This window comes from Helianthus annuus, chromosome 10 (genome assembly GCF_002127325.2).
Source record: "Helianthus annuus cultivar XRQ/B chromosome 10, HanXRQr2.0-SUNRISE, whole genome shotgun sequence".
In the NCBI taxonomy this organism is placed as follows: Eukaryota; Viridiplantae; Streptophyta; class Magnoliopsida; order Asterales; family Asteraceae; genus Helianthus; species Helianthus annuus.
In genome coordinates this window covers 84762991-84775349 of record NC_035442.2, presented here as the reverse complement: position 1 = coordinate 84775349, position 12359 = coordinate 84762991, and the positions used below count along the sequence as shown (strand labels likewise).

The window sequence follows — 12359 nt, the reverse complement described above, 5'->3', positions numbered from 1 at the left end:
CATTGGATTATGTGAACCGTTGTAGCCGTTTGATCATGTGAACCGTTTGTGATCACTTGACTATGTGAACTGTTTGTAACCATTGAATTATGTGAACCGTTTGTAACCGTTGATTATGTGAACCGTTTGTGACTACTTGACTATGTGAACCGTTTGTAACCGTTGATTGACATGAACTGTTTGAAATCTGTTTGAACCGTTGGGTTAGGGAAGTGATTAGGTAACGGGGCGGGTGTAATGTGTTAAAGGCATGGTGGATACGCCGCTGGTACTTCCTATATATAAGTGCTTTTAACACATTATATATCGTTGCATTATCTAGATCACTTGGGCAATGGTTAACAAAACAAAGTTATATTACAAGGTTTTTCCAACGATATATATATATATATATATATATATATATATATATATATATATATATATATACTATTCGAGTTTTTATTTCAAAAACGATTTACAATCTGGATTTAATTAAACAAATGTTTTGGAGTTAAGAATCATGGCTACGGGATTTTATAAATGGTAACCAATTTGATTTGAGTTGGTTAATTATGTCGCAATACTATACTTTTCAAAACAAGGTTTTTAAATAAGTATTGCAACATGTGAAACGAGCCATGAATCTGGAACTCATACAAAACCTATGTACTCGCCGGCATTTTTATGCTGACGTACCTATTTTCACATGTGTTTCGGGTACAATAGTTGATGATGCTTGATGATGATATTGGTGTACTCTTACATAGGAATGGACAAGGCCTTAGCGACTTTAAAACTTGATAGATAATAGTTGTATTTATCTAATTTGTAGCAAAACATTTAGTTCAATAATTCAATAAAACAAAACTATTTGATCCATGGTTGTGAAACAATGATTCTGTTACAACACTCCCCGACATTTCCGCCGCGTTTGTTGTTTTACGTGGTCGGGGTGTGACATTTGGATTCCACCCAACTTGTTTTACGGTTTACCGGTCACGCACATAGCCACACTAGTCGTTTTGAGGAATCTGTTAGTATCACTCATGTCCAAAAAGTGAGAACCAAATCTGCAACAACTCATACCTGACCAAAACTATAAAACCGAGACACCACGCAGACCATCTGTGTAATCAACTCAATAGTTTGGTAAATGGATTGATGTGTCAACCTTTTACAAGAATTGATATCTCTTTATTCTGAATCTCTAAAAAAAGTAACCCAACTCTCCCCAACCGATTCATTAAACCTGATTATATGCGGTTGCCACCATGGTGGTGATCGATCGGAGGTTTGACAGTGGAGAGGTGGTCGCCGGCGGTGATTAATGATGGGGTAATCAGAGGTGAAATAGGGTGAGGTGAAGTAGGTATTGTTCGCCTGAGAAAACACAGAGAAGAGGAAGAAAAATTTTAATAGTGAAAGATGATAATGTTTCTGATCTAGTCCCTGTGGTTTGCCCTTTTTAAGGAAAGGGTAAATTGGTCATTTCACAACCACTTAACAGAGAAAATAAACTGAAGTTAGACCCAGGGACTATCCGGGAACAAAAAATGAAAAGTTGGGAACTATTGAGGTAATTTTAGAAAGTTAGGGACTAAAGGTGAAAAAAGACGAAACCACAGGGACTATCCGAGCATTTTTCTCATAAAGATAAAGATTATATATATTAAAAGATAAATATAAGTATATAATCTAGATAAATGATTTATGAAGTTTTAAATTTATCAATTAAGAAAATAATTATTAAATAAGATAGAAAGGCGAGAAAGCTAAAAAATAGTTGCCTCCATTTAAATAACACGTGTCCCTCATTAGTTTACTTTATTATGTGCTTGGATCATGTACAAGACAAAATTCACGTACGACGCATACACGAGAAGGAGTAAATGACAAGTGTCATTGACAGGATGAGTAATTTAGTCTTTTCTCAAGTGAACTAGTTTCCTCGATTTTCACACAACTATAATTTTTTCATATGTTAATATTTCTTAAAGAAATTACAACGTATTAACGAGCATACCGTTTTCTTTAATTTGAGCAGCTTATTGTTATAGTTTTCATAAAAAAAAATTACAGGATTTTGAATACTCATTACGTGATTTTGAATAATCAGTACACGACTATGTGATTTTGAATACTCATTCAACATTTAACACAAATCATTACATGATTACACATTCAATATAATTCCATTACATGATTACACATTCAATGGTAAGAACTTGATTGTTTTATACTTTATTACGTGATTCCTCGATTTTCAAACAACTATAATTTTTTCATACGTTAATATTTCTTAAAAAAAATTACAACGTATTAACGAGCACATCATTCTCTTTAGTTTGAGCAGTTTATTGCTATAGTTTTCATAAAAATGTTTTTACAGGAATTTGAATATTCATTATGTGATTTTGAATAATCAGTACACGACTATGTGATTTTGAATACTCATTCAACATTTAACACAAATCATTACGTGATTACACATTCAATATAAATCCATTACGTGATTACACATTCAATGATAAGAACTTGATTTTTTTATACTTTATTACGTGTTTAAATCTCTAATATACGAAATTATGTGGTTATTATAGGTTGATTTAGCTAATGTTTTGAATATAATTTATCTTTAATGCGTGATTAGACATGGAATATTAGGTATTCAATATGAAATATTATGTATTACATATTTTGTTTTACGTAATTACTCAGTGGGGTTTCACATCAATACCATAATAAAATCACGTAATCACGAAATGGGTATTCAAAATCACATGGTCAAGTAATAATACATAGTCAACTATTGTTACGTAGTTACGTAATCACTTAGGGTTTCACATAAAATACTATAATGAAATCACTCAATCATGTAATGGGCATTGAAAATCACGTAGTCACGTAATGGATATTCAAAATCCTGTAAATTTAAAAAAAAACTAAAGCAATAGGTTGCTCGAATTAAAGAGAATAAAATGGTCGTTAATACAGGGTAATTTTTTTAAAAACATATTGAAATATGAAAAAGTTATAGCCGTTTGAAAATAAAGAGGAAAATGATTTCAAGTGAGAAGAGACAAGAATACCCAAGGAGGAAGGAGTTTAAGTGTTAAAAGATTAGAATACATATTCTGTATTTGTTTCTTCAATTGTTTAAAACTCATATTTATGAAAAATGCCATCGTTTTATTTGTAACCATTGATGTTGAGGAATAATGACTGTGAGTATCTCCTATACTTCTTAGGAGAATTATGTCTTGTATGAAAACTAAGCCAATCGAACCACTACTAATAATACAACAACAACAACCATACCTAGTAAATCCCGCCAATAACAAAGCTAATGGTAGGGTCTGGAGAGGGTGAGATGTAGGCAAACTTTTCCCCTATCGTTGAGGATAGAGAGGCTGTTTCCAAAGAGACCCTCAACTCCGTAACAACAAGCACTAAAAGAGTTCCAGAAAACTATCGAGACAAAAGAAGTGGTGAAATCAAAAACAGTAGAGTGAAGGTAAATATAACATCATAGAAAAACATACGCATATCTATATACATAACATAACACAATCATCCTCCAAGACCACCTAATGTGTAGGTAAATCTATAGCCCCTATGACAACACCCAACCACAACTTACCTAACCCCTAAAACTCTTTAACTTTAATCCTACGTCTCCATGAACTCCTGTCTTGAACCATGTCCTCAGAGAGGTGCATTTCTATCAAATCCCGCCTAATCCGCATATCCCACGTCAATTTGGGTCTACCTCTACCCCTTCTTCCATCTACTGTGAGGGTTTCCACTACTCTAACTAGCGATGTTGCTTGCCTTCTCTTCACATGCCTAAACCATCTGAATCTTCCATCCTTAATCTTATCTGATATTCTACACACCCCTAACCTTTCCCTAAAAACCTCATTTCTTATTCGGTCTAACCTTGTGTGACCACACATCCACCTCAGCATCCTCATCTCTGCTACTTCCGTCTTGCGTGCTTGTGATTTCTTAATGGCCCAACAATCTGTCCCATATAGCATGGCAGGTCTCACTGCAACCCAATAGAACTTTTAATTTAGTTGGGAACCTTGAGTCACACAATATCCCAGTGGCTGCTCTCCACCTACACCAACCAGCCTGAATGCGGTGAGCTACATCACTATCTAACTCCCCGTCTCTTTGTACAAACGATCCTAAATACTTGAACTTAGTTTCTTCCGGAACAACCTGACCTTGAATGGTGATTTGAGTGTTTTCGAAACCCCCCCCCCCTATCGCTGAAATCACAGGAAAGGTACTCATTCTTCGACATACTGATCATTAAACCCTTGTCTTCTAAAGCTACTCGTCGTTCTTCTAACTTCTCATTCAACATCTGTTTAGTCTCTTCAACTAAAACAATATCATCTGCAAAAAGCATGCACTACGACACTGTCTCCTGAATCGACCTGAACAACTCATCCATGACAATCGTAAAAAGAAAAGGGCTCAACGTCGACCCTTGGTGGAGTCCTATCTCCACAGGGAAGGAATCGGTATCCCCTACAGGCGTATAAACACTAGTTTAATTTCTATCATACATATCCTTAATTATATCTGTATACCCCTCTACCCTCTAAAGTATCCTAAATCAGTCTTCTACAACTGTCGTGTGCATTTTAAAGGTCAATGAAGAACATATGTTCCTATATTTTCCACTAAATATAAAAGGATACAGGAGTAGGGGATGGTTCAAATGAAAACCACTTTTATTGTGAAAACTCGAAAACTAACTAAAAAAGCCTAAAAAAACCTAAAAAACATACAAAATTTTTTTTTTTTTACAATTTTTTTTAGAAAAATCGCTACTTTTTATATATGGAAAAAAAATTCAAAAAAAAAAAAAAGTTTTTGTTTGGTTGTACTGCACATGTGCACTAATACGGAAAGCCTAAACCACTTAACCCACCCCCCACCGACACCCCCCAAAAACCTAAACCCCCCACCCCCCCCCAAACCTAAATTCACCCTCCCACTAAAAGCCTAACCCCCCCCCCCCAAAAAAAACCTAAACCCCCCACCCCCCACCCTCCCGAAAACCTAAAACTAAACCCTAAACATAAACCCGAAAAAAACCTAACCCCCCCACCCCCACCCCCCAAAAACCTAAACCCCCCTCCCCCCCCCCCCCCCCACACACCCAAAAACCTAATCCTAATCCTAAACCTCCAAAAAAACTAACCCTAAAAGCTAAATTAGAATCAAAAAACTAATTTTAAGCATGTAATGCACATTGTAGTATATGTTATATTGCACATGTGCACTACTATAATAATAGTATTGAAAACAAGACGACACCATAAATCTTTTTTTATGTCATAAAAAATATGCTCGAATATACTTGAATGAAAGATAAGAAAATTTGTGATCTTATGGTGCCATTTTTGTTTTAAAATGATAACGTATGGAGAAATGAGAAATGTTTGAAAAGTTATATATTTTTTGTTCCAATTTTACCCCTCCTTCATTAAAAGTCTTCCCTCCCTCCTTTTTAGTGGGTTTTAGTTACTTTTCTAGTTTTCACAATAACTAATGGTTTTCATTTGAACCTTCCCCTACAGGAGTAACCACTAATAATTAATAAATAAATTAAACAATAAAAATAATTATTGGGTAAAAACCAAACAACCGAGGTCTGGGTTCCGTTGTGTTTACCGCATTCGGGTTTGAAGTTGCATATACAGATAATAAATAAATAATTAATTGTATTCGGTGACTAGTCGTCTTTTGTTATACTATCTATATATATTGGTGCATCCCTACACGCATAAAGCACACACATGTGAGAGAGAGAGAGAGAGAGATCCACCACAAAAAAGAAAAAATCAATCAGTTGTAAAATGGGGAGTCTGAAGGCAGTGTTGAAGCATCCGGATGATTTTTACCCGCTGTTGAAGTTGAAGATGGCGGCGAAGAAGGCGGAGAAGCAGATCCCGGCGGAGCCACACTGGGGCTTCTGTTATTCCATGCTTCATAAGGTTTCTAGAAGTTTCGCTCTTGTTATTCAACAGCTTAATCCCGAGCTTCGTGACGCTGTAAGTTTAACCAACCCAAACCATGTGTGCCTTTGTAATTGTCGGCGCCTGGATTCCTAATTTTGTTAGTTTGTTGAAAATAATTGCATTAGGATTTAATCTAATTTGCTTCCTTCGTTGTTTGTCTGTTTTTCCAGATCTGACCGTTCAATTGGTTTTTTATTAGATCTGACTGATGGTCGATTTGAGCAATTACTGCTCTGATGTAGTGTTTGTGTGCTATTGAATGTATACTTGTGTTTCTGGAAAATCTCCATTCAAATGAGACGGGGAGGGAACCCAGATGCCTGCCTGTATTTCTACTTTTGTCATGCTAGTCAAAGGCGCTTTTTGCTAGGGGTGTTCAGAATTGTTTCCAATTCGAAATTCCATTCGATTATCAAGAATTCGTTTCCACTATAAAAATTCGAATTCGATTCAATTCGAGTAAAGTTAATCGAATACGAATCGAATACAAATTTATAATTTCAAATTCGATTCGAAATTCGAATAAAAATTATACATTTTTATCTATTATTTTTATATATAATACATATATAACTTTTATGGCTATCCTATAAATTATTTTCAAAATATATTCCAAGAATTAACATTACCCGTTACCAAATCCACTACATGGCCCATAACTAATGTGGAGTGGTTATTCCTGACTTCTCGTATCGAATGTTAGACTTATGGTACCTAATTTTGGAACCTTTTAATGTGATATCGTGCTTTATGGCTACTTTAAATTTTATGTTTCATTTTGATAGTTTTTTTACACGTTTTAAAAGAATCTGAATCAAATTGAATTTATTCGAATTCGAACTTTACATTGAATACGAATTGGGTTTTTTATTCGAATACGAATTGGGTAGGTTTTAATCGAATTCGAATTTAAGGGAAGATAAAAATTATTCGAATAATTCAATTCAAATAATTCGAAAAATTCGATATTCGATTCGATGAACACCCCTAGCTCTTGCCTAGTGCTTTGCGGCCAGATTCTGCTCTGTGGCCCTTAAATAGTTCTTGCTTGTTAAGCACCTTGTGCCTAGACCCAAGGCTCACCCTTGAGTGCACTTACCTTACCTTTGGACTGTTGAACTGTTCATTCATACATGCCAACAACAACTTGTCTATAGTTAGTTTAGTTACATTATCTGTCGGTGGAACAATCAATATTTGTTGATGCAACGTTTAATATTGTCGGTTGCAAAAAAAAAAATGATGTTAATATTTTCAAATGCAGGTGTGCATTTTTTATTTGGTCCTTCGAGCTCTTGACACTGTCGGTATGTCTTAAGCTAATAACCATCATTCCTTTTTTCCAAAGGAATTTATGTGCTTTAGTAGTAATTTGGGTGTTTTTTTTTTTTTTTTTCTTCCAGAGGATGATACAAGCATAGATGCTGATATCAAAGTGCCCATTCTGATCGCCTTTCATCAGCATATCTATGATCGTGACTGGCACTTTGCATGTGAGTACTGCTGCTTGTCTGTTTAATGTTTTGCATATGCTAAGGCTGCCCTTTATTTTACCTTGAAGGTGGTACAAAGGAGTACAAAGTTCTCATGGACCAGTTCCACCATGTTGCTACTGCCTTTCTGGAGCTTAAGAAAGGGTAAGTTTTAAAGTATTATTAAAACTACACATGAATTAATTAATGTTCAGTCAGTTTATATACCCCAACCCTGATCATTCTTCAGTTACCAGGAGGCAATAGAGGATATAACAAAGAGAATGGGTGCGGGAATGGCAAAGTTTATATGTAAAGAGGTATGTATGTACTTGTAATCATATCCATAATTGTGAAAATGGAAGATGAGTCTCTTTTGGTGTTTGCAGGTGGAGACGGTTGATGATTATGATGAGTATTGTCATTATGTTGCGGGTCTTGTGGGATTAGGATTGTCAAAGCTCTTCCATGCCTCGGGCACAGAAATACTGTTTCCAGATTCTATGTCCAATTCTATGGGTTTATTTCTTCAGGTAAATATTTTGCATCATCATTCATTCTAAGCGGATTCTTACATTGTATTTATGTCTTGCAGAAAACAAATATCATACGTGATTATCTAGAGGACATAAACGAGATACCCAAGTCACGCATGTTTTGGCCTCGCGAAATATGGAGTAAATATGTGAATAAACTAGAGGACTTCAAGTATGAAGACAACTCTGAAAAGGCCGTTCAATGCCTTAATGATATGGTGACAAACGCTTTAATACACATCGAAGACTGTTTGAAGTATATGTCTGACTTGCGTGATCCGGCTATCTTCAGGTTTTGTGCTATACCTCAGGTAAATTTCATACATCTTCACTTTTAGTAGCATAATAATGTTTACCTTAGTAAAATTTAAAATTTGAATACTTGTCAGATCATGGCAATTGGAACCCTAGCTTTATGCTACAATAACGTTCAAGTTTTCCAGGGTGTTGTTAAGATGAGACGTGGTAAGTTTATTTATTTATTTTTTTTTTTAAATTTATTTTGTTTATTATATTGTACTTCTTACGGGGTCTCCTTTTCTGCTAGGTCTTACTGCAAAAGTAATTGATCGAACCAGAACAATGGGCGATGTGTACCAGGCCTTTTATGATTTTTCTTCAATGCTCAAGTCAAAGGTAAAACGGTAATCAACCCTTTTTTCGAAGATGGATAATCATAACCGTTGGATCGGTTGGGTGTTATAGGTTGACATGCGTGATCCCAATGCCACAACAACAATAACCAGGATTGAAGCAGCTCAGAAAATATGCAAGGACTCTGGCGCCCTTAACAACAGGTCATCCATCCTCTAATTGTTATTATTTCACATAACATAATCACTTTAAAACACACATCCAAACAAACCTTACAAATTTCACTTGAGGTGTGTATAAATCGGTTGGTGGTTTGTAACAAAGTTGTAAACATGCTAAAAGGGTTGGCGGGTTGAACTTATGTTTTGTGTTTGCAATTCTGAATCTATTTTCTTTTCATCAGGAAATCTTACATAGTTGAGAGCGAGCCAAGCTACAGTCCAGCTCTGGTACGGACTATCTTTTTTCCTTCATATGGTTTTTTCCTAAATTGCCCTCCTGCAGTCTATTAACAATGATATGTGCCATGATGTTAATGCAGATTGCATTGCTTTTCATTATACTGGCGATTCTATATGCGTATACGTCTGCTAATCGACAAAATAAAATCAGTAAGCATTAGACTCGTGCCTCTATGACTAACATGCATACATTTTGCTCATTAACCCGCATTTCCCTTTCTGCAGAAGTTACTCTGTAAGAATCCCATTGTGATCCTGAAGCCGAAAAAAACCAATTGTGAAATGCGTAAGGTAATTTCTGTTTTTGTAGGCTGGTTATTTCTGCATATGTACGCTTTGTGGTTGGTAGAGTATTATTGTCGTAAATGGAAGTAGTTGTAATCTCGTTATGTGGAATATGAACACAAATTTGAATCCTTTGCATTATACCTGAAAATTTGCATGAACATCGTTTTACACGTCAATTTATTGCGAGTAACCTGTAAAGCGATTGTACAGGAGAGGGTCAACGTTGTAATATTTGAGTGACGAGTGTGTCTAGTGCTCTAATTTGTCCAACACATGTAACTAATTACAAACAAACATCCAAGTAAAAATAGACTCGAATGGATTTGTATGGTAAAGACTTACTATCAATGGCTTTGTCCAATACATGTAACTAATGACCATCAATGCATCACTAGAAGGTAGCGCTGTAAAGAACCAAACAAACACGAATAAGGCCTTGTTCGTATTCATTTGTTAAGGTTTTTCCGACTAATGAACCGTTCATGAACACACTAACAAACACAATTACGAACCGTTCATGAACACGCTAACCAACACAATTCTATATCTATGTTCGTTTGTTAAGGAGATTCAGTTGTTCCTGAACACAGATTCTGAACATAAACACATTTAATATGCAACTAAATAAAAATCCACCAAATGATAAGTCAAATTATACTTGGACATAATTATTCAAAATTACATAGACATGAATACATGATAATATTAATTCCACCAAATATTGTTCGGTTGGTTCGGTTATTATCCTTAATCGAAGTGCATTGTCAGGGTGTGCATTGCTCGGTTGGTTTAGTTATTATTCTCAATCGAAACCAAAGTTATCCATTAGTCTATTTTAGAGTTAATTGCCAAAATCGCCCCTGAGGTTTGAGCACATTTGCCATTTTCGTCCAAAATGACACTTTTGTACCATTTTGCCCCCCACGTTTATAACTTTTTGTCATTTTCATCCAAACAACTAACTTAGTTTATTTTTTCTGTTAAGTTGAATGATATTTGGATGAAAATTGCAACTATAAACCACAGGGACGAAAATGGCAAATGTGCTCAAACTCTTTTTAATTTCTTTTATTTAGTTAATTTTGTCACATATATAATAAAAAAAGAATATACATGCAATTTTTATATGAAAAAAATATAATAGTTTTCTCACGTATTTTTTATAAATTTTCATCCAACCACTAACTAAGTTAATTTTTTTCTATTAAGGCGAAGGATGTTTTAAATTTTATAAATTAATACAGAAATTAATTTCCAATTGTTTATATAGATCAATTTTATAAAAATAAATTTACTTAAACCTCTAATTTTTATAAAAATAAATGCTTGTGACCTTATAGAAAAATGTCAAATAAACAAATATTATCATATGTACCAAGTTTTTAATTCATCTTCTACTCTTTTAAATTCGCTCCTAACGAAAAACAAAAGCCAGTGTCCCCATCAAACAACGTACCGTTACCAAACCTTAAAATTACCCACCAAATAGTAAGTATAATGCCATCTAATATTTTGTGATAAACACCTTTCACGACGAGCTATTTTCTTGTTAAACTCTCAAAAACAGAATCGAAATATTCATGTTACTTAGAGAAAGAAAACAAAGTTCTATTGAACAAAAGACAACATATAATAACCTTGATACAAAAAATTAATTTATAAAATTTAAAACATCTTTCGCCTTAATAGAAAAAAATTAACTTAGTGGATGGATGAAAATTTATAAAAAAAATATGTGACAAAACTATTATTTTTTTCGTATAAAAATTGCATGTATATTCTTTTTTATTAATATGTGACAAAATTAACTAAATAAAAGAAATTAAAAAGAGTCTGAGCATATTTGCCATTTTCGTCCCTGTGGTTTATATTTGCCATTTTCATCCAAATATCCTTTAACTTAACAGAAAAAATAAACTAAGTTAGTGGTTTGGATGAAAATGGCAAAAAGTTACAAACGTGTGGGGCAAAATGGTACAAAAGTGTCATTTTAGACGAAAATGGCAAATGTGCCCAAACCTCAGGGGTGATTTTGGCAATTAACTCGTCTATTTTATTAATAAATTGGTTAGATTGACGATTTTTGGTTTGATTCGTTTAATTTTGGTTAATAGACAAAACCAAACTTTGGCTAAAACGTTTGCATATAAATACATAAAATGAATGTATAAATTGTTGGGTTATGTAAGATTTGCTGATAATGAAAGCCAAAACCCAAGTGAAAGTTCCGGATCCGACGGGTTTAGACGAAAGTTTGGATAAGATAAAGCTAATTCGGTAGAAATCTCGTAAGAATAAGAAAAAAGTAGAAAGCTTCCATTAATACCGAAAGAGCATACATCATTTTACAATCTGGAGAGAAATCCGAGGTCTCTCTAGCCTTTCCCCAAAACTTATTTTTAAACTCCCTTGTGGCTATCCCTTGCGGTCCGTAAGGGTCCACCAGAAGTTGAATTTTTGCCTTTTTATGACTTTGATCCCTCAACGTTAATCTATATCCCACAATTATGATTTTGTCCCTTTCCTCTGGAATATTTGGAGAGTTTTTCGAACACGTATTGCTTCATGATTCTATAAAAATTTCTGAGATATTACAATGACGTATCATCGCATATAAGAGAAATAAGTGTCGGGTCGGGTCAACTGTTGCGCCGGGTTACGAGGTGCAGATGGGATGTGTGGTGCGTTGTCTGCACTTTTTAGGGCGAGTGGGTACAAGTTTTGGGGTGTTTATTTAAATCAGAGGGAACAAGTTCTATCACCAAAGCCGCAAAGGCTTTGCAGCCCGGTGCGTGTTTTGAGTTTTAGTTGTTAGGCCTGTGCGGAACTCGGGTTCGAATCCCCCCCTCCCCCACCCCCTTTTCATTATCTTTTTTTTTTTCATATAATTGAAGTTTCATATAATTGCAGTTTAGTGCCTGATAATTCATTACTTTTATAACTTTAGTTAACCAACCATTCTAAGTTAGTTCTTTTATTTCTTTT

At 34.6% G+C, this 12359-nt stretch overlaps 2 protein-coding genes across 2 annotated transcripts; one reads left to right on the top strand and one right to left on the bottom strand.

Annotated features, from left to right (window-relative positions):
• Positions 1–3629: 3629 nt before the first annotated feature.
• Positions 3630–4284, bottom strand: LOC118482649. The gene is made up of 2 exons (XM_035978228.1): positions 4116–4284; positions 3630–4033 (listed from the first exon to the last, which is right to left on the bottom strand). The coding sequence occupies exons 1-2, from the start codon at positions 4282–4284 to the stop codon at positions 3630–3632; spliced, it is 573 nt and encodes a 190-aa protein (XP_035834121.1).
• A 1491-nt stretch (positions 4285–5775) lies between these two features.
• LOC110884690 (squalene synthase 2) lies at positions 5776–9550 on the top strand. The gene is made up of 13 exons (XM_022132413.2): positions 5776–6056; positions 7288–7330; positions 7427–7516; positions 7585–7660; positions 7746–7815; positions 7885–8028; positions 8091–8342; positions 8421–8496; positions 8579–8667; positions 8737–8828; positions 9029–9074; positions 9167–9236; positions 9312–9550. The coding sequence occupies exons 1-13, from the start codon at positions 5862–5864 to the stop codon at positions 9323–9325; spliced, it is 1257 nt and encodes a 418-aa protein (XP_021988105.1). The 5' UTR covers positions 5776–5861; the 3' UTR covers positions 9326–9550.
• Positions 9551–12359: the final 2809 nt, after the last annotated feature.